Genomic DNA, 26824 nt, shown 5'->3' with positions numbered 1-26824 from the left:
CAGCAAGTAATTTTGAAACACGAGCCGAACTTTTTTATTTGAAAATGGAAGAACAAACAATGCTTACATACACAAAAACCAGTAAATGTATTATGCAAATAATTTTCAGACAGGGAAAAAGAAAAAATAACTCGGTAGGCATGATGAGCAGCACATTTCAACCAGAATTAGTTGCTAATAACCTCAATAAACTATTTTTATTTCTGAATTTTTCTCCTTTGCTTCGAGTGCTCATACAGACAGACCATTTCAGCAGTTTCTCATTCCTATAAAGGAACAACAAGGTCTAATAGAAGAGTCACATTAACTTTCATCTGTCCTTTGTTATGGCTAGTGCTACAATGCCGTCTGCAAGCTAAGATAAGGGGTACAGAACCTCAAACTTCGGGCTATAAGCCACTTACTTCATCGGCCAGGAAGGGCTCCACTGTCTGGCTCGTGCACTGAATTACAAACACAACTCAGTTTTGTGTCTGTTGCTTGTTGGTTTGGTTTTATGCAGGCTGAGTGTTAGGTACAAGAAATAACTGGGCTGGATCATCCGCTGTCCTGATCTGCTACAGCAAACTCTAAGCACCAAAGAACTGTGCAGAGCATACACCTGAGCTAAGCGTTTTTCCATACATCCAAATACAAGGCGTTCGGAGGAGGGCTGTGACTCAGTGCACTACATGGAAAAAGTTAAGGGAGTTTCTAGAAATTCTGAAGCGAAGGAAAAAGTCTCTTTGCTCTATTCCCTTTCCTCCTCCCTTCCCTCAAACCAAACCTCTTCATGTCTCTTAAGCCATGTGAACATACACACTATGTTCATCAGTAACAGCCACGAAATTCCCACATCGAACGATCCAACAACTGTGTAACTACAGCCTATGATTAAAAGTCAATGTATTGTTTTATAACCCCGTTCTCCAAGAGTCCACAAACTGCACAGCCATCAGCATTTTCTTCTGTCACCAACATAATCAGCAGAAAATTTGACTTTAAAATCCAGTGTCTTTTCAGAGTTAAGTAAGAACATTAAACAATCCATATCTGTAAATCCCTAATCTCACTTGGCACCAGAATAAACACAGTGATCACTCCAATTAACCTGTGTATCTCGGAATTTCTAATGTGCCATCAAAGCACATGAAAATCACCATCCATACCTGGAAGATGTCCCCAAGAAACCAACCACAGGTGCCCAAAGACGTCTGATAGCTGCAGGCATGTGGAGCTGGAGGGCAGTGGGAGCAGGGAGCAGCATGGGGCCATGATGGGCAGACATGCTTCTCTCTGACCTGGGACCCGGGACCATGGCCAGAACTGCCCCAGATGTGACAGTGCCGAGTTGCTCAATATTTGGCCCAGAAGCAGCCCAAAAACTAGAGTGCCTCTCATTGGAATTCCTGGTGGGCTTGCTCCACCATTCATTTTCAAGGATGGAAAGCACCGCAAGATGCCGTACTGGCACCACCTCTAAGTAGTAATAAACCTCCCTTCCCCAAATCCTGCAAATGGCAGTAGCAGCTATGGTGCTACAGCATCTTAGGAGCTAGAGCAAGTTGTAGGAAGGGGAAATTGAATCTGGATCTCCCACTCCAGACTGATGAGACTCCAAATCACTTCACATAGTGGAAACCTTCTCGACCTAGCAGGTCAGAAACCCTTCTGAGCAGATGAACCATTCTCAGTAACACTGCAGTGGGGAAGAGGACCGTCTAAATCAGAGTTTAGGGCACTCTTGGCCGGCAGAGACAGGAGGGGCTGGGATGACCCTGCTCAGGTCTTTGAAAGAAAAGTTACTACCGCAATGAAGGGCCCCATTAAGCTAGTCTCAGACCCAGAACTAACAGGGTTGCCCTTCGCAAAACGACATGGAGACCTGTCCAGAGTGACTGTGCCTTCAGCAGTCTTGGGAATACAAAGCTGTTTCTTGTAGGCAAGAAGGTGTAGAGTCTTAGATACACATATGCTAGATGTGGTCTCCAAAAAGACTTCAGACCTGACTGATTTACATGTGTGTCATGTACTGACCTCTTGGGAACACCTGAGTTGAGCCTGGTACAAATCCACCAGGTAATGGAAAAGTGATTTCTGTATGTGTTCTGCGCACGGGTTTGCATTCACAGTCAATCCCCATAAAACAGTGGTTTGGATTATCCTCTCGTGTAGGTTCTTGGACCATAATTTCCAGGCATCCCCCTATATAATGTCAAGTATATTGAAACATGCAATAGATTCTGACTCTGGCTTTTCCCTGTATTATCGGTTGTGTTTGAGGCATCATTGGAAGGTTTCCATGGGGTTAGATACAGCAAATAAAAAAGACACAAGGTTAATCAGCAAAACGTGGGAGATGGTACTGCAGACATGCTAACCGCAGCTGCTTCCCAGCAGAGATTTCAGAACAGCATCAACACACAGGGCTACAAAATAGCAGCAAATGTGCAAATAAGTCTATAAGTGTACTTTGAGACTCAGGAAAGTGCCAGTCTTTCTCCAAAGAGGCCCCAAAGAACTATGATGTGATCAAATAAACAAAGATGAAACAATTTTTGTCCTCAAACTCCTCACAAAACTGTCTTTTCCCTCCCTCATTAATTACATTTCAAAGTAATAAAATGCATTTCAGTATCTCAAGTAAGGCCTATTTGCAGTCATCAGGTTAAGTCATATCTTCCCCACCCCGATCAACCCAAACCGCTCCTTTAATGCATCAAAATGTTCATATCGCCTCAATGCACATTTCATGACATATGAATGGCATCAACCACCGTAACTGAATACATTAGTTGCTGCACTATTTGCAGGCTTTGACATAATAACTATTGGTCACTGGCTGCTTCCTAAGCTGATGCAGGACATCAGGGAATGCTCGGCTTTGTGTTTGCTGATGTTTGTGCCTGTGTGCAGCCCGCGGCAAAAGCAACATTAAGTAGCAGAACTGTGCAAATTACTGATTTTAACCTTGACTGAGCAGTCGGATGCCACATGAGGTCCAGCCTCTGTGCACTCACCAGAAGTGGCTTCGACTAATTTTGATTGTTCCCCTTTACATTTTGTTAAGGCTCATGAGCGATTTTGTTTTAACCTGTTCCCAGCGAACAAGATGAGAACGTCACCTGATAATCTGCCAGGCAGATGTAAAGACCTGCATGTGTCTTGGAGCACAACGAGTACATTTTGGAGGTTTGGTGAACTCAGCATCCAGCATGGCAATTGTTTCTGAGCACTCAGCGCTGGCATTTTATCAGGTAAGTGCCAATACCTTCACCGCCAGATCCAGCTCACTTCCAGGATCCTCCAAAACCACTGTGGGTTCTGTGTTTCAGCTGCATCCCCTGAGTCAGGCAAGGCAGCAATCCTTTCCTAGTGCTCAGATGTTACTGACCCCTTGACGTTTCCTTCTCACACGCATGAAAAAGAGTTTGTGCTAATTGGAAAGATTCTTGACTTTAATTTTTAAGGCCCATGGCCCGCAGAGAAACAGCAAGGAAAAGACCAAAGATCTGATCCAAAGTTCACCACAGTGAACATGGTCCTTCCATGACTTCCATGTGCTTTGGATTAAGCCCTTTGCCATGACTTCTTTTCCTTTTCACATCAAAGGAAAAAAGCAGAAAATAGCACTGTGGGAAGAGCTTTCTTGGAAAGTGAGCTGCAAAACCCAGCTTCATTCTCTAGAAACTCCAGTCTGTTAATCCAGACATAGGCTGCTTGCTTTAAAAGACTGAGAAGCAACTCTCCACGTTACTGCTGTGATCTTTGTACCAAAAGATGATTACTGGGATGATTCACTGGTTCTTGAGAGGAAGATATAAGGCAGGCGGCAGGTAAAGAAAGTCAACTCTTATCACCAGCTCTTGCTTCAATCACACCAGGTCCCTCATCTCCTTAGGGCAATGGGAGATGGGACAGATGGGAAAAGCAATCCTGCTTTCACACAACTGCAATTCAAAAGATTCACAGCCTTACAAAAAGATTTTAGATAGTCCCTAAAAGACTTGTAAAGTGTATTCATAAACCTAAACCTTTTTCCTAATCTGTCAAGACATCTCGAGAAGCCAACTTTTCTCATCGCATGCTGTTGCTCATACTCTCACTCTTTGGTGGTTCCCAGATTTTGTAGAGGAAAATAAAAACTCAACTTCCTTCCCCTCAAGGAGCAATTCATTGATTTTGATTGCAACTCTGGAGGTGTCAGACACAGCTCACCTGCGCCTGTCTAGGTTTAAGGGACCAGCTTTGTAATATAGAATATCAGCAATAAATAAATAAATACAGCAGTTGGTTAAATACTTAAGTTCAACATACAGAATGGATACATTTAATATATGTGTTGTAAGCACCTGGATCTAGTTTGGTGGATTCCATGACTAACATATGAACTTTATTAAATTATAAGTATCCCATCACTGAGAAATAAGGAAAAAATAAAATTACTTGGTTCACTGTTGTTAAAGGCACACAAAAATGTATAGTAGTACATCAAGTGATGTTTTACTGCAGGAATTCTGAATTATTTATGTTCCCTTGAAATAATCTGTTTCAAAACTCAAACAGCAGAGAAACAGGCACATTTTAACTTATGTCATTAGTCTGATGCATCATTTCTGTGACCTGAGCTTTGCTGTATTACAATGATACATGTAACTAACTGCAGAGCAATCACAAACTTGGAATAATATGCAGATCTTCTCTGTTAAGTGAAAAAAGATCTGTGTTTAAGTTGGGGGATCATGGACCACCAGCTGACCAGGAGTCTGTAACACTGCTTTCCCATGAGATAGGGACCATCCTACCACGTTCCCTTGCAACACAGGCAAACGACAAAACAAACATTAATACCTCTTGATGTTTTCTTAGACACCTGTTTGTCAAAGCTGTCATCCAACATCTGCACAACTGGGCTGGGTTTCAGATTTGTTTGTCTGAATGATCAAATGAATGAATGTATGAAACAAAGGAATCTGCTCCAGTACAACACCTTGGAAACTGCAGTGCAGTCCACATTGTCTGGGTTATTTATTGTTATGTGAAAGCCCAGCATAAATGGATCTCTGTACTAAACAAAAAGTCATTCCAATGGAAGAAAGACTCATGGAAATCCTTCTCTGATGTTTCTTTCTTCATTAACATGTCTACCTCTATCAAATCAATAGAAGCAAAAAAAAAAGTTCCTATCATAAGCTCCAAAGAAACACGAAGTCTTTGTTTATTTTGTCCGTGGGCAACAAAGCTGCATTGTCTTCAGTATTCTACAGGATATTGCCTTAAACTATATTATCAAACAGCTAAGCTGAGTAGAGACAATTTAACAACTGTTCAAAATACCTTTCTCACTGGTGAATATCACAGTGTAGTCCGTTAAACTTCATTCCGTTACATTAAAATACGTTTTGACATATTTTGCGTATAAGGAACACTGAAAACTCAAATTTGCTTTTGCCAACCAAAAAAACATTTGAAAGAAAAATAACAAAAAGAAAATCATTCAGTATTACAGTCTTCTAGCCTAATTCTAAAACAGAAGAGCAAAACCACACTCTATGTAACAAAGTTTGCGGATATCAGCTCTCCATAATGAAAGTTTATCGGGATCGTGACATCTGTACAGTCTGCACATCAATTCTGGACACAGACAAGCCTACTCTGAAGTGTTCCGTAGATAATCACTTCTGTTCCTTTCTGATGAATGACTGTCGTCCATCATACTCAAAACTGCGTATGGACATGCAACCACGTATGGAAAATTTCAATAACAAACAGGAGACTGCATTTACAAACTGAATGCTTTTTAAGGCCGCACTATTCTGCTGTGAACATCACGGCCACATCGACACCTGATGCAAAGTAATGTCTCAGCTTAGCCTCAAGTCAAAACGTACCTAAGATCCCACCTGGACATGTGCTTCATGCCATACTTCACTGAAGCAACCTGTAGCCAGGTCAGGGGTAGAAAACATTGCTCTAGTGAAACTGGAGCTCACAATGTGTTGGCGGCTTTGAGTTTGGAGCATGGTGTGACTCTTGGGCAATAAAGAATAGGAAGCTTTACTAACAGGACGCAGTTGTTGAAATGGTAAGTTTGTTGGATAAAACCTCTGTGTCCAGCTGGTGCTTTAACAAGTCAATTTTCCAAACAGTAAGGGAAATAAGATTAACGGATTTGGGGGAATAATATAAACAGGGGAAAAAAAGGTATGTCCAAATTCAGTGTTACTTAAAGAAGATGCATTTAAGAAAGGCTAAAATATACGGTTAAAGGCTCATACATCTGCTGGTGACTAATTAAAATAATGGATAGAGAAAAGAAAAGTTCACAGTTCCATCTGCAGATCCTCATTGTCACTGTGCACCGAGCACTTCTAATTAGACAGCACACCGGCCGCAAATTGAGCTGCTTAAGTAGTAGCCTTGGGTGCCTGAGCTCTTCCCTCTGGATATGCCAAGGTTTCTGCAAGTCTTTCTGTTTTCTCCTTCCACTGTTCACTTTTGAATTTTTGTGCTATTCTAACACTCAGCTACTATAATCACAGTGTTTTGTGGTTGTTTTTTTTTTAATCAAAGAGTGATTGCGAGGCAACAGACACCTCTTTCCATCCAGCTTTTGCTTTTTGTCTCTAAACAATCTTGAAAATCATCCTGCACCACAGATCACAAGAAGCCATCCTCTCCCTGGGGTGTTTAAACTGGGTCTCAAATAATAAGTCATGGTAGATGTGGCCTGGGCAGGGTCTGCAAGATCCACCACACAGACCAATTCAGTGCACGTTTCAGTGTCTTTCAGTAAGAACAGTCACCTTCCCTGGTCATTCTTGAAACCTGACAAAGTAATAAACCCCCTCAGAAAACCAAAATTGTGGAAACCTGCCAACATGTGCTTTGTCTTCCAGCCAGTTCATAGGACCTAGGAACTCCTAGAGTGACCACCTTGTGTCCAGCCATGGGCTTCACCTTTTTCTCTTACAGAAATACCAAACTGGATGAAAGGAAAGTGGACGGGACAGATCCCTAACATCTTCTGCACAGCACTGGCCCACAGCATTTTTTGTATTAAATACTCAAAGTCTTGCCAGCTTGCCCGCACAGCAGTTGCATCTATTTTGTACTCTGTTATTCAGATTCATTCTTGGCTGATGGGGGACCACGAGGTCTGCCAAGGTCAACATCATGCTGTTGTTTTATTTCTCCTCTAGCAGGGAAAGCTCTCTTAGCTTATGGCTCATCTCTATAACCCCGTAACTGCTTGGGCCGCTGCTGAGATATGGAAACTTTCTTATTCTGAAAGGCGGTCTGCACATTTTGCTCAGAATTAAAAAGTCAGTCTAACATCAGCTGAAATCACCCATAAGCTCTGCACAAAGCTAACTTCACCTGCATTAGCAGCAAATAATGCTATTTGATGTTTTCACATAAGAGAACTCTCTCCAGCAGAAAATACGCCTGCCGAGCGAGCCGGCAGGGTGCACCTTGTTTGGGTCATAAGGAGAACGTTAAAAAAGAGCATAACTACATAAACATTCACAGAGCTTTTAGGGAGAATGCACCAACATTGACCACTCTCAAAATTCAAATTTCTTAAATAGGGTATTTAGGACTCTGCAAGATAATCGTGACAAAATTACGCTGCCTGGACGTTCCCTATAGTCACCTTTCTATCCAAAGACAGACTTGAAGTAAAGTCTTGCTAAAAAAAGATGCATATTCTCAGCGTTTTACCAACAGTTCATTTTGCTTCTGTCAACATGGTTTTAGCTTAAAGTTTTTTAAAACCTTAACTTTCAGTAGCTACCAGAACAATTAAGTTGTCAAGCATCTTCTACTAGAGCTTCTCCAAACTTTTTAATATCAAGTAATTATTTGGCACTTACAAGACCAGATGCATTCACGTTTTCAATTTAAATGCAAATACTGTGGAGAGATTTCAGGTTTTGTCTCTATTTTTATAAATGCTTCTAATTTTTAAAAGAAAAGGATTTATTATTCTGGAGATGCCATGTGGCAGGTGTGTGTTTTTACGTGTGCTCCAGTTAATTAGCTCCTATTTCTTTCACTGCTTTTCTTTTGAAGGAAGGGGAGGTGTATACTTCTTTGTAATGAAGAAGATTTCAGTTTACAAGTTACTCAGTATACGATCCATTAAATAGATGAAGCCGAGATCAAAGCATGTGAAACACAGCATGGTTTCTCTTTTAACTGCTTTTAGAAGTAAATATTCAAGAGAAATAAGCATCATCAGAAGAGCAAAGACATATAGGTTCATAGAAATATTCAGGTGGGAAGGGAGCTCAGGAGGTTTCTAGACCAATCTCCTGCTCAAAGCAGGGCCAGATGTGAGCTCAGACCAGGTTGTTCAGGGCTTGAAAACTTCCAGAGACGGAGACTGCACAACCTTCTGCCTCTGGTTCCCTGCTTGTGAAAACCCGGAGTCACCCCAGTAGTGTCACCCCAGTATAAACCTGAATTTGGGACAGGAACTGCAGTGTCCTACCAGGGACCAGCCCCATCTGCCTGGTGGAAGGCTGCTTTCGTCTCTGATTTTAAGCAGACGCAGATAATGACTCAAACGCATCGAGGTGGGTACATGAGGGCTGAACAGCAAAAAATGAACGAAGGCTGATCAATAAGCAGTGGTGACAAACTGGCAGCTGGCATTTAGTACTTCTTGAAACCCCAAGCAGAAGAAAGGGAAAAAAAACCCAAAACATTTCCTATGCTACAAAATCCCACGCTGTTACAGCTTGCCAAGACAATGTACTATGTGCAATCCCAGCCAGACCTGTGGGCTCAGGGCTGCCCCATCCCACAGACTGCCCATCTCACAGGCAAACGGGAACTTCACAAGTCTCATCACAAGCCAGACAAGAATTGGGATATAAATTAAACAATTCAGAGAAGCTGACACAATCCCCAGTGGGCTGTGCACTTGCCAAACAAATTATAAATCCTCTGAACGTTACAGCTGGGTGTTTTCCAGGGCCAATGCCTTTCTAAAGTTTAACTCCTGTGCCAAAGCTGTCAAAAAAAAAAAAAAAATAGCCTTGCTGAGTTTTCCTGGATGCCCAAAAGTAATATATTGCAAATCTTCACCCTTCTCTTTGCCCACACACTGTAAATGAAACTCAGCACACAGTAATTGCCTTTCTTCCAAAACCTAGAGCAAACCCCCAGTTTCCAGGGCTTCCACACTGGATTGTCGCCATCTCCTGCTTCTTGTGTGGCTCAAGAGCTTTATTCGACTGCAGGATTTTGTTAGAGCCTGGATTTGTTCCAAAATGGGATGCATTTCCCTTCAACACTTTGTTTTTATTCCACAGTTCAATGCCTCAGAAATTAATCGGGATCCTATAAAACTTTCCAAAATGATGTGTCAGACTGGGCAGAGACCTACCGATCTCATTCACAGTTGCCTGATGCAATACAAGTAAGTACCTTAAAACACATTTCAAGGTCATCAAAGTATCTTGGTAACATCAGAACAAAACACTGTGCCCTGTTCTTTCTTCTCTTCCTCTCCCTTCAAGATGAGACAAAACTTGGACAAACTCATTTTCTTCTGCCAAAATGATGTTGTTAAGACTACACAGACCTCGTCACATATTAATCAGCCGAGATCTAATACAACATTAAACTACGACACCAAACCCCTGCCAAAAAAATGTATCATGCATTAGTAGTTAATAATTGTTAGCCAACCAACAGTAAGGATGACTTTTTTTCCTTGCCCTGGTGAAGAAAGAACGTGGCTACCTGAAGCAGCCACAACGCAAGGGTCAGAAGGAGAGAGATCAGATGAATACTACCTCTTGAAATCCCTTCTGATATATCTTTATAGATACGTGGTGGCCAACAGGCACCACATGATGTTTTGCAGAGCAGCAAACTTATTTTAAAATAAAATTTCTGTACACAAAAATTCTGGGAAGTCCTAATGAAAGGGCAGAAGAATCAATAAACCATCTACATTTTTATATGGAGCCATTTTATGAACTCATCTGTGATACACTCCGGCCTGGGAGAGAGTGCACATGCCTGAGACTGCTATTTCAGATAATAAAAATAAATGGACTTATTAAACTCTGAAGCTCAACTTTTCTACACATTCATTCGCAGAGCTGTAAACTTTTAGGATAGTGCACTGGTAACTTATGACTGTAGCAACACGCTGGATGTGCTGTAAGACCAGGTTTTCTAGGCTAAAATCTTGTCTCATTGAAATCCCACTCATAGGGTGCACCTCTCGGTGGAAGAATCAGAATTGGCTGGCTTTTTTTCTTTTGGACTAAACTGTACTCATGCTTAAAAAGCTGGAAAAGGCCCCGGGAGATGCCTGTAGCGGTGCTGGCTCCTGCGTGCGAGCCCGGAGGGCTGGCGAGGGGTGGGAGACCAGGGTGGTGCCCAGCCCCCCATTTACAGAGCTATTCTTCATCCTCATCCAGCGCAGAGGTCTCTCCCAAAGCCCATTTGCAAACATTTTTGAAAGGTCCATTTAAACCCCACACTGGAGGAAGGTAGTTTGTCTTGTCCAACAAGACACAGTAGAAACTCAGCAAGGTGGTGAGTGCTGTTAAAAAGTTAAGTAAATTGCTCAAGATTATGACAAAAAATATACATTGGCATAATGCAAGAGGGAGGACAGGGAGAGTCCCCGGCAGCGCGAAGGTGCCCAACTGCCACGGTGGTTCAGCAACGCAAAGCCCAGCCCTCCATCCCAGCACGGCGTTCGCAGAGCTTGCCTGATGCCACTCCACAGCAAAGCTGCTTTCAAGGGATGGCAAACCCACCACAGGCACGTTATGATGGCAATGAGAGAGGATCTCAACGTCAGAGCAGTGAGATGTGGGAAGAGACTCCAGGGAAGAGCTGGGAGGGTGCTGGAAGAAAGCTATCAAAATTGCAGGTGGAGTTGGTCGTTTTACAAAAGACAGATTATAGAAGAGATGAGTTGAGATGAAATGGATGCCTGGGATAAAGACAGCTGGATTCAATGACCCAGGAGGGCCCTTCCAGTCCTATTCTGGAATATGAATTTCAAAACCTTGGCACTTTCATGAAATCACTCTTGCTTTCTAGTCTGCCCCAAGGAAAGCACAACCATCAATGGATACTGAAAGCCAGCGTAGGGGCTGCTGAACTTCCACTCTACTGAAGCATCCCGGGGAGCTCATCTCTGCCAGCCTCCCTCAGCCTGCAGCACCCACGGCCACGCAGCACCATGCACAACGAAGCTCCACGCGCCTGCACAGTCCCTCATTAGGAAGTCAACGGTGGTCGTCGCTTCTGCGTGGTGTAGTAATGCCCGTTTTATGTGTATGGATATTTGCCAAGGCCTTCGGCTTTCTCCAGCCATGAAATAAGCGCTAATATAATCAGTCTGCTGTGCCACCTTCCCAGAATACAGAGAGAGAGAAAAGAAGGAGGAAAAAAAGGTCCTTCTGCTAGTTGCACAGAACACCCAACATTTTAGACTTGGCGTGCTGGAGTCAGCATCCCCAATCAGCGCTCCCACCATCACAGTTGATGCCAGCTAATGATCACGTGTGTCAGATGGACACATCGTTCGGCCGCTGGCCAGCATCCAGCAGCCGCACAACTGCCGAGGTGACCCGCCGGGTGACGACTGTCACGGGTGCTGCCAAAACCCGATTTCCACCTTTTGGATAAAACTTGTGAGCCTTGCCTCTGTTCTGGCACTCAGCATCAGCCCGTGGGGGCCCTGCTCACATTTCAATTAACGGCACTTGAGGATCTCCGAGGGGTGACAGCAGGGGTGCTGATGTGTAACCAGACAGACTTATTTTTATCCTTTACTTCATGCAACTGCTCTAAACCAACAAGGGAAATTCCTAAGAAAAAGCTCTGGGATAAACAGAGCCGTTGCAGGACAGCAGAAGGGTAAGCAGGTGTGTGACAACGGACATCAATAACGCCATATTACAGGATTTTTATTTTTTTTTAAATCTATTACAAAAGCAAGAAAAATTTCATTTATTTCACAATCTGCGTCTTTTTTTTTTTTTTCACCTTCTTTTTAGCAGTCACTACTACACAGTTCACATACAGTTTTTAAAGACATAATGGAATAGGTACTTCCAGCAATCTCGGCCTTAAAATGCATTTCCCTGGAGTGCTTTTTGTTCAGCAAAAGCTTTTGTGCTAATGTTGCGCACAGGTCATTATTTTATATTTAAACTGACAGGGAATCCCACCCCTTTGAAAAATTAACTCCAAACACTGTGTTTCTGCTTCGCAGAAGGGAAAAGTCACACAGTCAGAGTCAATTGGTACTAAAAAAATGTTGCAGTTACAATGGAAGAGACGAAGTGATCTATTTAAAGAAGGTAACGGGAGAAGTTGCTGATGAGGCAACACATCCGAGTTGGTGCACACTCACACCCTTCCAAATCATTTCAGTGCTCCGTACTTCAAGACCTGTAAAACATTTCTCTGGCTCTACCTGTTTCCCAATCTGACGCACAGGTGTCCATCAAAGATGCTACCCAGCATTTTTGCTCTCTTACTGGATGGAGGAGCCACCTTACATCCTTCATCATCAAAAGCCTTCAATTCTTCATTGACATACTGGTAGCTACAGAGAGATTTTATTTTCATTTTCCCCTTCACAGTGTCTTTGGAGTACTTGCTCTTCCATGCTCTCATCATTCTGAGTACCCAGTTTGAGTCATGTTGAAAATGTATAATTTTCCAGAAGCCGTAGACATATGATTATCTTGATTCCTGCCTCTTTTGACATTTCCACTTGTCACCCAAAATCTGTATGTTATCGTGATGATCATGCTTTTATGTAGTATCTTAAGGATTACAAGGCCAATATTACCATTTCTCTAATGCCTTTTGCTTCCCTCTCCAAATATGCATTGAAGAGAGAATTTTAAAGGAGTAAAATAACCTCCAACAGCAAAGTCTAAAAGATCCTCAGGCTAGAAGGGTTTCCTGGGACATGGGATAAGCTGGATGTTCAACTGCCCATGCCAGATCAAGGCAAGGAACTGAGCCTGGGGCCACATCACAAGTGAGGTCTCTAACTACCAAGCTCCTGGCAATCATGTGAAGTCCTCTCTGCATAGCTGTGCGTGCATGGGACATGAAGAAGTAGCCATACCGCCATGTGTGTTGGCCCAAGGGCTGTGAGTAAGCAAGGTTTGGCATTTGATTTAAACACCAATTTATGTGGGTGTGTTTCCTTCTTATTTTAATTAACAAAATATCCATAGGAAGACTGATTATCATTTACCTCTAGTTGAGACCAACAGAGGTATATAGTGACAAACTCACGATGAAAGCAAATTAACAGAAATATTTTGGGTGGGAAAGAAGTCTGAAAGAAGTGCAACAGATTTCCCCCATCCTGGCCTTTATGACAAATGATTTCCATTGCATCAGAAATCGCTGCACTGCAACATTTTTTCGCTCTACCACGGAAAAGTCAGAAAAAGAGAACATCCTCCAAGCAAGCACAGCAAAAAATACACACATCAGGCGTGGAGGTTGTCGGGAACTTTGCTTATCCAGAGGAGGTGTGTTGGATTTGCTACTTGAGAGCGCTTTTTTTTTTTTTTTTAAAGAAGGATAAAAACATCAAGTTTTACTAGAATGAGAAGAGTCAAGATTCCCTTAGAGCTTCCTCTGCTTTCTAATGGTTTTGTCTAGAAATGTGTTATGGGAAGCTATTCTAATCATCAGTCTGAGAGCAGGATGTGAAGATGCCACTGATGAGAACGCCCACCAATACTCAAATGCTAGCAGACTTGCAATCATTTAAAGAACTCATTAATCTAAAGAAAATACTTAGAAAGAAACTTTCATAATTAGAATTGGTAAGCAGCCAGCTTTGCTGAAATGAGAGAGCATTTCTTCTTTCTCTGGTTTGACCCAAGACACCTTGACAGATGACAATGTCTTTGATGGAATGAAATATTTTGCAATAACTTTGGGTACAGTTAAGCTGATAATAGCATTCTTTAAAACTGCTGTATTTCACAGACTTTCTCACTAAGATTTCGACAGGTAAACAGCACATGGTCACTGATTTGCCTCTGGTGAGCTCCCGTTCAAAGCAAACGGAGGAAATGAAAGATATTGCATTACGCCTGTACCTCTTAACGAATGGCATCGTGGTACTCAAAACAATTTCTCTTTATCATCTCAGCAAAACTTTCATTAACATTATCTGACGGCCGACAGGGAAAGGCACTAACACAACAGCTCAGCAGAACGGAGACAAAGGGAGCAGAGTTTGTAGCTTACAATTTGCTTAAGAAATGGGTATCTTTAAAGGATGTTACTTTCTGTGAAAGTGTTAATTTAACTGCCTGAGGAGGCAGCATGTGAGGGAGTCTCTTCCCTCAGCAGCTGCGTGCAATGCCTGTTGTTTTGCAAGGGATCCGTGTTCATCCGAACCGACGAGCAAGCACTCAGCTTGTTTTTGTTGGAAGGATTTACAATTACTTTTAAGTTATGCAGGCCAAAAGAGGAAAAAAAGAAAAAAAGAAAAAAAAATAATCCAAAGAGGGTTATGACTAAATGGGTTCCTTGCTGCAATGGCAGCTTTAGTCTGTTTTTTATTTTAAGAACAAACATCTCCTTCCGTGCCAATGCTCACTGGAAGGGGAGGAAATCAAGTAACAGCGGAAAAACAGAGAACATATTAAATGCTTATGCATATTAGGAGGCTTCCAGATAAATCCTGGGAGCTAACAAATGGAAAGCAATGCACTGAGACCATTAGTGGCACCTGCTATCCCACCACTCCTTCAGCAGCACGTGGTAATTGCAGAAACTAGTTATTTACAACCTGCAGAAGCGGAGCACAGGTATTGCTAGTTATTTACACCCTGGAGAAGCAGAGCACACACATTACACAGCACTTCCACACAGGCACATTCTGCACCGTCTCTCAGGTAACATATATTCCCCCAAGCCGTCATATCTGGCCATCTTGTCATTTCACTATACTTATCTCCTCTTTTTAAGGGTCTCAGAAAAGACTGATGGGGAGCACAGAGCTGACCTGAATACACCTCGGTGTCACGTCAGCGCCTCAATGCCTGAATCCACTCTTTAAACACATCTCATGCCTGAATCTGCTCTTTAAACCTCATCTGTTGCCTCTATTGCTTATTGATCCACATAATTTCTGACTTTCGAGAAGGATAAATTACTTTTGTTACTCATTTATTTAATTTGTTTCTTTTGGAAGGATTCTCTCTGGGTTTAGATTTTTTTTTTTAATTATTATTAAATGTGTGGCAGTCATATGACATCATTCACAATGGGTTCGAAGTCAGGTGTGGTGGGTAGGCACAGACTTGGGCAGTCAGCCACAAAGATAGGAAAATGCCCACAAAAAAAATCAAGAGCTGCTGAAGGTAAGGCAGCATCCATGGAATGAAGCACTTACAATAAAGGCACGTTCAGGTATAATGCACAGTGAAATTTACTGAATTTTAAAGGGAACAAATTTCATCTGAGCCCTGATGATGCTTTGAGACAACTTCACGTTTCTTTCTGGGTAAGATTAGGGGATTATTGTCTAATCCTGGGATTGGTAGTCCACCTGACAGAAGATGTGAACTCCATTTACCAAATGCTTCTCCTGCAAGGCTTAGATGCTATTTCAAGTAAATACTCTTTTCTCCTCAGCTGCTGTGTGAAAATTCTGATACACAACAACAAAAAAAGAGATGAAATAGAGAGAAACAATGAGCTACAGGCAAAATGCTAAGAAACATATACACAAAGCAAAATCAAAACTCTGATACGAATTTCTTTCATATTTCACTCCTAAACTCAGCATCACTTTTAGTAAAGATAAATCAACCAAGAGCGGAATAAACATTTTTTTCTAAAATACAGTTCTTCCCCTTTAACACAAATAATAAGGGGGAAATCATAGCAGGTAGCAATGCATTGGGGCTATAAGGGAGCCGTGCTTCATTTATTTAATGGGTTGTTCCTCGTTGCGGTCCCTTCTCAGAATTAACAGGGCCACATAGCAGAGAGGAAAAAAGAAAAGTCACCTCAAATGCTTTAATGATATTTTGTTCAGCATCTTGCAGCTCCTAGGCATCTCATAGGCATGGTCTTCTATAAATAAAAATGTGAGGGCATATTATTATTATGCTATGACTCATGAAATTTGTATCTGCAGGGAGCTAGGGACTTTGGCTTTTCCTCTGGGCTCTCCGGTGCTGTCTGCTGGGTCAATTAAAATAGCGAGATTTCTTTTCACACAAAGCCTTTCCTCTCCCTTTGCTTATTTCGAGTGTGTTCTTCACTCACATCTCCCCTTCACAACCTCATCACCATTGTAAATCACAGCAAATTAATGTCAATGCTATGTTCCTGAAACAAGACTGCTTTTGCCTCTTGACAACAAACCCCCTAAGCCAAATGTCAAAAATTCAAATGGAAATACAATATTACAAATAAATCTGTGGACATCTCCTGATAAACTCCTGCAGACCTAGGCTGATGCAATGCTCTCTCCCTGACCCCCAGAACAGAAATAGCTTCTAATTCCTCTTCCTGCTGAAGAGTATGGTATGTTAGTGTCGTGGTTTAATGCCAGCCAGCAGCTAAGCACCACAGACACAGCCGCTCCCTCACTCCCCCCTCCGCTCCCAGTGGGATGGGGAGGAGGATCAGGAAAAAAGGTAAAACTCATGGGTTGAGATAAGAACAGTTTAATAACTAAAGTAAAATATAATACTAACAATAATAGTAATGAAATATAATAATAATAATAATTGTAATGAAAAGAATATAACAAAAAAAGAAGAGGGAAAAAAAAGGAAAAAAAAACCAACAGTGATGCACACTGCAATTGCTCCCCACCCGCTGACCGATGCCCCAGCAGCGATCTGCCCCTCCCGGCCAACTCCCCCCAGTTTATATACTGGGCATGACGTTCTATGGTATGGAATATCCCTTTGGCTAGTTCGGGTCAGCTGCCCGGCCATGCTCCCTCCCAGCTTCTTGCACCCTGCTTGCTGGCAGAGCATGGGAAGCTGAAAAGTCCTTGGCTTAAGATAAGTGCTACTTACCAACAGCTAAAAGATCAGTGTTATCAACATCATTCTCACACTAAATCCAAACCACAGCACTGTACAAGCTACTAAGAAGAAAATTAACTCTATCCCAGCTGAAACCAGGACAGTTGGGCAATAAGAAGCAAACAGGGGTTATGGCTCTCATAAAATATTCACACCACTGGCTCTATACAGCAGTTTCTCTTGAGTATGATTAATCACATGCTATTATTTAAAGATCCTATAGCATGGGAGTTTATGTTTCACTACCATTCACAGATTAGACTATAGAAAATTAGTTTCAGATGAACTGTTTCGTTCAGGTAGATTAATCCACTCTGATGATGCCTATCAGCCAATCGAACTCCTTCTTCAAAGCAACTGGCCATGTCCCCGGGGTTATCCAGAAAGCGATAAACCACCGGGAAGAGTTCCTCTCCACCTGGCAGCAATTGTTCTGCAAGCACTCTTCTCTTACTTTTATCTAAGACAGACATTTATCCTGCTATTTACTATAATTAAAGCACAGGTACTAATCTAAAGCTCCTACCCAGGGAGCAGTCGTCTGATGGCAGCAGATTCACAGCATGCACAACAGCCTTAATTTCCATAACACGTTCAGCTGATGAGGAGGAAGAAAAGGGTGAAGTAGGTAACAACATCTCCAGGAATTCAGGATGCATTCACTGCCAAGTCAGTGTGTGCAGGGGATGAGCGGAGACAATGCCCAGAAGACATGGTGTCCTTTGGCGATCATTTGTCTCCAGTTTGGATGGGAGAGCTGCTGCTTCTTCACAATACAAAGGGGCACCACGCCACCCTCATTCCAGCTAAGGGGTTTGAGCCCAGCACAAGAGCCACTGGCCATTTGAAGCCAACAGTAATTCATCTCATACATTATTAGAAATGACCAGAAACGCATTTGGAAACATAGGACACCACTATGTGAACATTGCTCTCCTGTCAGATTAGGACTCAATTAATCTTCCAAGATAAAGGTCAATAGTTTGCCAGCTCAACTTACCTCTTACGATGATGTTGGTGGACTTTTTCGCAGGATTTCCAACATTGTTGTTGGCGATGCAACTGTACGTGCCAGCGTCTTCAGACATGATGGCAGGTATCGTTAAAGTGCCGCCGTTCAGGACCGTCTTCTCGGGCAGGATGCCGGCAGACCTCACCCACGTCAGGCTGGGGGCTGGCTCCCCTCCTGTCGTCACACAGACTAAGGTGATCGCTTCTCCAGGGTTCACCACTATCGGGTCATCCACAAGAAGCTTAATTGAAGGGGAAGCTGCAAAACACAAGAGGAAGAGAAAGGTGTAGCGGGGCTACGTCTGTGGTATTGCTCAGTCCCGACAAGCACACTCAAGCCAACGGAGATCAGCAAAGGCATGTCAGCTACAGCGCTCTTCGCACGACTACGTGCCCTCTGAGAAGGGTGCTCCCCATCCTGATGCTCCCCCTGACACCGCATTTCTCACCCTGCTCTGCATCCTGCATCAGTCATCATCTTTCACCTTGCTGTCAAATTGCCGATGAGGATTTATGTATGGACAACCCTGCAGCTGTGCTTGGGAAGTAACGTATAATGTATGGGACAGGTGCCAGCACACTGGATTTTAAACCTTGGAAGAAAGGAATTAGTAACAATCTTCTTATTTGGCATGGAAGTCATGTTGTTCTCTTCAACTCAGATCCTACCCATTGAAAACCAGCCGTCTCAATCCACCCACCTCCCCAATGAACTCCTTGGGTCTTGGCTGCCAACTGAGATGAATTTGTAGAGTTTGAGTTGGGTCTGTTGAAGCAGGAAGAGTCATCTCCCTTGGGACAACATCTTGCACACAGAGAAACTGAAGAACCCAGCACAGATGCTTTTTTCCCTGTATGGGCTGCGCAACCTGCAGCTGACAGCACCAGCAGACAGTGTGGCCACGGCTCCATCTCCTCACAGACACGCGGGAGAGGTGCAGACTTGGGTCCCTACTAATTTCCATACAATATCCTATGATCAGCAGCAGGGGCTTTGTTTGGGCAGGACCACCAAACCAGCCGAACTACACTGCAGCACAGGCTAATGGAAAGATGCTGCTGCTGTCAGATAGGAGAAACAAGTGATTAGATTTCATTCTCTCTCCTTGCCTCTTCTTTTCCATGAAATATTTGCATATGATATAAGAGGAGTAACAGAAATGCTCAGTATGAAGGGACAGGGCAGAGCAATTCATTTGAGATGCTGGAATTTAAAAGCACACTCTGAACTGTGACATCCCCTGTCATTTGCATTGAGGGATCCGCCGTTGCCAGATTCAGGCTTTGCTTGAAGGCATACCCTAAAGCGCATAAGTGATGAGCCAATAAATAAATACATATTGCTAGTACAGAAAAAGCAGCAATACTAAATAAACACAGGCATAAAGGTGAAGGAAAGAAATTCTGGGCAAAGAATACCAGAAAACATGACAATAAAAAATGAAAGGAAATAAAAATGTTATGTCCAAAAATCTTATCACTATCCTCATTATTACAGAGCGTGGTGGGTTGACCCTGGCTGGATGCCAAGTGCCCACCAAAGCCGCTCCATCACTCCCCTCCTCAGCTGGACAGGGGAGAGAAAATATAACGAAAGGCTCATGGGTCGAGGTAAGGACAGGGAGAGATCACTCAGCAGTTACCGTCATGGGCAAAACAGACTCGACTTAGGGAAATTAGCTTCATTTATTACCTATCAAATCAGAGTAGGCTAACGAGAAATAAAAACTAAATCTTAAAAACACCTTCCCCCCACCCCTCCCTTCTTCCCAGGTCTAACTTCTTCACTCCCAATTCTCTACCTCCTCCCCCCCAGCAGCACAGGGGGACGGGGAATGGGGGTTTGGGTCAGTTCATCACACATTGTCTCTGCCGCTCCTTCATCCTCAGGGGGAGGACTCCTCACACTCTTCCCCTGCTCCAGCGTGGGGTCCCTCCCACGGGAGACAGTCCTCCACCAACTTCTCCAACGTGAGTCCTTCCCACGGGCTACAGTTCTTCACGAACTGCTCCAGCGTGGGTCCCTTCCACGGGGTGCAGTCCCTCAGGAACAGACTGCTCCAGCGTGGGTCCTTCCATGGGCGCAGTCCTTCAGGAGCAGACTGCTCCAGCGTGGGTCCCCCGCGGGGTCACAAGCCCTGCCAGCAAACCTGCTCCAGCCTGGGCTCCTCTCTCCACGGGGCCACAGGTCCTGCCAGGAGCCTGCTCCAGCGCGGGCTTCCCACGGGGTCACAGCCTCCTTCGGCATCCCCCTGCTCCGGCGTGGGGTCCTCCACGGGCTGCAGGTGGAGATCTGCTCCACCGTGGACCTCCCTGGGCTGCCGGGGGACAGCCTGCCTCACCATGGTCTTCCCCACGGGCTGCAGGGGAATCTCTGCTCCGGCGCCTGGAGCACCTCCTCCCCCTCCTTCTCCACTGACCTTGGGGTCTGCAGAGTTGTTCCTCTCACATCTTCTCACTCCTCTCTCCCTTTCTTAAATCTGTTATCCCAGAGGCACTACCACCATCGCTGATGGGCTCGGCCTTGGCCAGCGGCGGGTCCGTCTTGGAGCCGGCTGGCATTGGCTCTATCGGACATGGGGGAAGCTTCTGGCAGCTTCTCACAGAAGCCACCCCTGTAGCCCCCCACTACCAAAATCTTGCCACTCAAACCCAATACACAGAGATATATTCTTGTGTGTTCTGCTTTATATATGAATGTCATTTCAATATTAAGGGAATACATACTAATCACTAAAGGCAAATACAAGAGTCAACTATAAAATAAGAGTTTTCTTTATTTGGAGCTCACCCAAGAGGAATTAGCTTTCTCTGCATTCAGAAGCTGGAGCACACAAATGGGAAGCGCTTCATTTATACCCGTCCTAGCACAGCGAGAACAGGCAACCTCCAGGCAGGGAAACACTTTAAGAGAGCAGGAGAGCAGAGGCTTACACGCAAAGCCCCCTCTTCCAGCTCCTCCCAGCTTGGGACCCTGCAGATACTTCCCAGCACAAATTCTTGGGTTCATGTAACCAACTTAAAGCTGAAGAAACTGGGTGCATGGCTGAAAATACAGACGGAAAACAAATCAGCACTGCCCACTAACTGTGTCAGTGTCTCTTTGCTCACGTCCTCTGACCTCATATTCTTTCATCAGTTGACGCATCCATCAGCTGATGGACCCCTGTTTTGGGATTAGATGTATGAAACTGGGCAGTATGTCATGTTTCATGCTTAAGTATATTTTGCTTGGGCGAAGGCAGCAGAAGCAGGGATCCAGGTACCCGCTGTGCAACTAGAACTGAGCTCCAGACCTGTAGGGCCATCACCAACCAGGGGGTAGCACTCAGCTGGCCCCTCTTTCCCTCTCCCTCCCTCCCTCTTGAGTTTAATGATTTTTCCTGAACAACTCTGGCAAGGAGCTGCTCTCTGCTCTCACTAAACATCAAGTCATGAGACAGGGAACAAGAGAACCACAAATAATGCTTCAAAACTTAGAACAAAAGATGAAAGCTCCAACGATGTCAACCCAACCTGGTGGTGCTGTTTACCATAATGGCCTCATAATCCTCCAGATGAAAGGGGGCCCTTTGCCATCCTTCAGGTAGAGAGACAAAGATAGCAGCTGATGTGATAAAAATGCTGTGATACATCCCTTTCATCACAGCACTCAAAACAGCAAGTACATGAAAATTATGGTTTGCATACAGCAATTTCTCTTTGCTTACACCACACATTTCACTTAACTACAACCTATCCCACTAGACAAACACAAACAGAATTCAGCAATACACTCAACGACTACTATTAAAAGCCCAATTTAAACCAAAGAATATTAAGAAATTCAGAAGGGATGTTAAGGTTTCCAGAAAATGAAACTCACTGTAGCATATAAAGGGTCAAATACCTATTACGAATAGAATACGAATCCACAGCAACAACGAGCTGTTATTTTGATATTTCTCTGCTTGAAACCCTATACATAATCTGCACCATATCACAATGCACCAGTAACACAGAACCTCTTATTTTCAGCTTTATGGTGTAACTGAGGATAGAATTGGGTCTACCGCACCGCTTGCCTGATTTATTGTCACATGCGCATTGCCAAATTCTGGCCTAGGAATGGAGAGAATGGAAGTTACCTGGTGGTCACTTGGACTTTGTCCTTCCACTGCTGAGGCATGCTCAGCCCCACCACCAGCCCCACACTCGCCCATCTCTGAGAGCGCAACCTCCACTCTCAATGCAATCAACATCGACCTCTCCTCCTTCCAGCCAGGGATGAGGAAAGGTAGTAGTCAACGCTCATCTGCTCATGTGTCAAACACGAGCTGGAGACTCGTGGTTTCTCATCACAGCTCTGACTGGCTGTTTCAGCAAGGAAAGGGGAGAGAGAAAACGAGAGAAGCAGGGAGAGTTAGCCAGGGAATGAAGGAGGCAAACGGCAAAAATCCCAAATGCTCAATAACTCCAGCGACGTGCTGAGACACGGTGGGGTGGCAGAAAAATGGCTTTAGCTCTAAGTTAGAGAGTGCTTGTGTTCACTTCTCTACGTCAGCCTGGACCTAGATGTGGAAACCATTGGGGCCAAATCACAAGCTTAGTCACCTGCTGCAAGACCTGTGTTACTTGAGTTGGGCTAATCAACAGCATGTAGGGCTTCTGCTGGTCTGCTTTACTGGATAGCTCCTCTGTTTGACTCCGTCCAGATATGCTTTCCCCTCCCAAACAAGAGGAACACCTCTAACTGCTCCCCACAGGATGCCGCAGCAATGCAGCTGCAAACAGCTGCCTGTCCCCACAGACTGGGAATGCAAAGCTGTAGCACAGAAAGGAGTAACAAAGGCACGACGACAAAACTCCATGTAACAGTAGGGACAGTAAGCCCTGGACTGGGCTGCTCAGGGTTGCTGCAGAATCTCTCTCTTCTCCTGATTTTCTGAGCAAACATCTGTTAGACAAAAAGTTTAGGACCAGCTCCTGTTTGAGCTAGGGAAATGGAGCTCACTATCACGTGAGATCTCTCCCTGCTCTAGTTTCAGTGACAGCAAGAGGTACTGCCAAAAGGCGATTTCTCTTATCTACCCTGAGCTATGTTCTTGCAAGAATCTTCCCCTGTGGTATCCATCTCTCTGCTGACTGCAGACAGACCCAAAGATTAGTTTAATCTAGACAGGTAAGATTTAGATGGCAGAAGATGGGTGACATCAATCCTACCTTTAGGATGAGGATTTACAAACGCATCAGGAGCCTATAGATGGGAATGGGCAGAAAGTGCCGTTTTTAACAATATCCATGTGCCAACCTCACGTTGATCCCAATGTTTCACAAATCCTCTTAGCTCCTTGCACTTTCAGAAAACCGAAATTTTGGCCTAATTGTCTCTCTAAAATGGATTTCTTCTCTCTTTTATTTGTTTGTAAACTTTTGGGGCTAAACACCACATACCGCATAAATCTGAACTGTGTAATTCATCGCCACACTTTTTTTTTGGTCCAGCATGATTAAAAAATGGAGTAGGCATTTATAAAGATGACAAGATGATCCAGAGCAATTATAATAGTTGATGATTATACCAAAATATTGTTGAAGGATTATTAAAACTCATGCTCCAGGGCATAAAATGTATCTTTTTCTGGAATGGGAAGGCAGACTATCACATATCTGTCTACTGCACACTTCTTACGCACTCTTCTGAAATGTCTCCTGCTGGCTCTTGTTAATGACAGACATGAGATCTGATCCAAAAGGACAACGCATGTGTTTATACATCCCTCACATTTGTAAAGGATCCAGCACGATTGAACCCCAACTAGGAGACCCACGATGCAGTCCCACCTATTTGTTTAGATAGCAGGAAATCATGGAATTGAGTCAGAAGGAAGAGGAGATGAAGACTTCTCCAAAAGATCTGACTCTTCTTAAAATGACACTATTGTAAAAGCTGCTACATGCAATTGTGTGTTCCTGGTACAAGTCTGAAATGCGCTGGTTTTGCCTTTACTGTGTCTATGGCTTTGGGGAGTCAGGCTTCAGCCTCCAAGATACAAGTAGTTTCACCCAACGGCATCCACACCAACTGTGGGAGCAGATGTACAAGTGTGAGCCAAGCTCCCTTCCACTTCCACAGTCCAGCCTGCTTTCCCGAAACAAGGCTGGAGCCAGCACTGACATTCTGCCTGTCCAGTTTTTGAAAGGCACAGAAAGGTAACCTAAGCTTTTTGAGGCTTGTGAAGACCCTCACATCCTTACTAACAAGCTTTCACATGGTCCCAACCGAGATAATTCGAAAAGACACATATCACAGTGACAGTAAGCCAGCAATTTATGCCTCCTATCTTGATTTTATTATTTTTGACAAAATTTAGTTTCACCAAGCAAGGTACTTTGCTGGTTGCCATGTTTACACAGGGCTTTTCTTACACGAAAGGCACTTCAAAATCAAAGTGCTTCAAAGCCCCCAGAACTCAGCAGGTAGATGTGCAATCAAAAGAAAAGATGCACAACTGCACCAGCCAGAATTTCCCTCTGCTAAACAGCTGCCTCCTGGCATAAGGACAAGCTCCGCAGTTTCTGCTTAGATCTTGCAGAGATCCCACAAAATTCCACGGAAAGGTTTAATTCAGAGAAATTTTGTATTATTTTCTACTGCTGTATTCTTCTGGATTTGGTTTAATCTCGCATTATGTCATTTATTTATTTCTGCTGTCTTCTTTCTTATTCATCTCCTCTCTAAACTAAATAATCTGCATTTTTTAAACTAAATAGTCTGAAATTTTTCAATTTTTAGCCCCAGAGCTCCATCTGTTCATACCGTAAAACCCTGGATCACGGTTTGGGTCATGGAGACATGTTGACAGACACACGCAGATACAGGACTGATATCCTCAATTTCATGCAGAGTTGAAGAGCGATGGATTTTATAGTTTTAAGTAATGTTCAGTACTGGTTTGGAAAGTTAAGCATCAGAGCCAACACAACTGCGCAGTACCAAAACTGATGGAGACACAGGAGGTGCTCCTGTATGAAATTTTATAGATTTATATAGAATTCCTAATGCAACAAAAACGTCCCTGCCAAAAGGTGTCAATACTAAACGGAGTGTATTATCACCCGCAAAGCCACTTCCAAAGCTTCACCCCGCCTGAGGTCTCCCCTAAAATACTATCAGCCATCAGGATTAACGAGACGAACGCTGGGCCATCCAGGTTTGGCAAGCAAAGCATCTGCCAGCCAGAACCTTCACCCCAGCACCGGCAGAGACTCAGCCAGGCAACCTGCCCAGCGGAAACTTTCTTTCAACTCTCTGATAGGAATAATAAAATTCATTATCAAACAATAGCAAGCTTTGGTAAATATTTCCATGGGTGAGTGCATGGAACAAGCTTTCCAAACATCGTATTTGGACATCGTAATGAGAACGGCTCAGTGTTCAAAAGAGCTCTGCATCTTTACTGCCCTTTAGAAGCAGGGGTTTCTGAGCGCCAGTCCCACATTTCGAAGTCATGGTTGGTTTGCCAGGGGACAAAGACAGCCGCAGTGCCACTGCGAGCTCTTCCCCACGAAGAACAAGGCACTACTCATGACGAGGGAAACGGTTCAGGTCCCCATTCATATTGCAGCTGCATCCTTTTTAAAGGGACTTCAATTCAGAGGCTTTCGTGTGCAAGTATTGCTTCTGCATCCAATGTATTTCATAGCACTGTAGAGCCTGGCTGTGAACTCAACAGTGCATACGACAAAGTGCTATTGGAAGTACACTGGGTCACAACACACGGCCCTGCTAGTCAAGTCACTACGGAGAATTTAAAACAGAACTGCATCAATTTTTTTACCTAGTATTAACATGTGCACGCAAGACAAGTTAGGCACTGATGACATACAGATGGAGATTAATTATAAAATGTGGCTACAACATACACCAGTCCTCACAGAGTAGTAAAACAGCATGCAACACACACTGGTTTTGATTAATGACTGGGGCAAAAGTTTCTCAGATCCAGCACAAAGCTAGCAGTCATTAAGTCATCATTAACACTCTAAGACCCATGCTTAACAATACCAGTTTACCAAGCATCTTTGACATAACAACCTAGCTCTACAACAAAATGCTTCCAGTTTAAACAGAGCTGCCACGGACCATCAGCAGGGAGACTGGAAACATCTTCTAATCAATGATCCGATACAGACGTTCACTGAACAGGAAAGAAGCAGAGTCTCTACTGCTGCCAGGGATGGGTATCTGAGACAGATACTACACTGGGAGGAAGAAGACAACTGTCATTGATGTAGCATACAGAAAAAATCTGATGCCAACGTCTGTTATAATTACAGTGAGACAAATATATGTATTTAGACTGGGTATATGGAATTGAGTAAATGTCACAATTGGCTTTAGGGATTACTGGAAATGCAAAAGAAAACTAATACTTTAATAGCAATATCAAAGTAGAGGCAGAAAGTCATGTCCTTGGCAACTCACTCATCTATGATGAATAAAAATGAAAGTACGTTATTTCCTCCAGTTTTGTGAATTATTCCATATGCAGAACTGAAGTAATAGAACATAATTGAATTATACTTTCATATATACGTGTGTGTGTATATGCATCTGTTTAATTTACAGTCATGATTTCTTGCAAGAATACAATACATATACTCCTAACTGTACACGTTATGAATAGTCCCTTTCAAGTCAGAGCAAAAAGAGAACATTTGAGGTCCCTGCTGGGCTGGGAGCATCATTTTTGTGCTTATTTACTCAGTAA

At 43.5% G+C, this 26824-nt stretch overlaps 1 protein-coding gene across 1 annotated transcript in view; it reads right to left on the bottom strand.

Moving 5' to 3' along the window:
- Positions 1–26824, bottom strand: part of LOC127017211 (MAM domain-containing glycosylphosphatidylinositol anchor protein 2) — a 187960-nt gene that overhangs the window by 147458 nt on the left and 13678 nt on the right. Inside the window, exon 4 of the mRNA XM_050898185.1 lies at positions 18061–18330. Coding sequence (XP_050754142.1) covers positions 18061–18330 — 270 coding nt within the window. The remainder of the gene's footprint in view (positions 1–18060; positions 18331–26824) is intronic.

Source organism: Gymnogyps californianus, chromosome 5 (genome assembly GCF_018139145.2).
Source record: "Gymnogyps californianus isolate 813 chromosome 5, ASM1813914v2, whole genome shotgun sequence".
NCBI classification, from domain to species: domain Eukaryota; kingdom Metazoa; phylum Chordata; class Aves; order Accipitriformes; family Cathartidae; genus Gymnogyps; species Gymnogyps californianus.
This window is presented reverse-complemented; position numbering and strand designations above follow the sequence as displayed.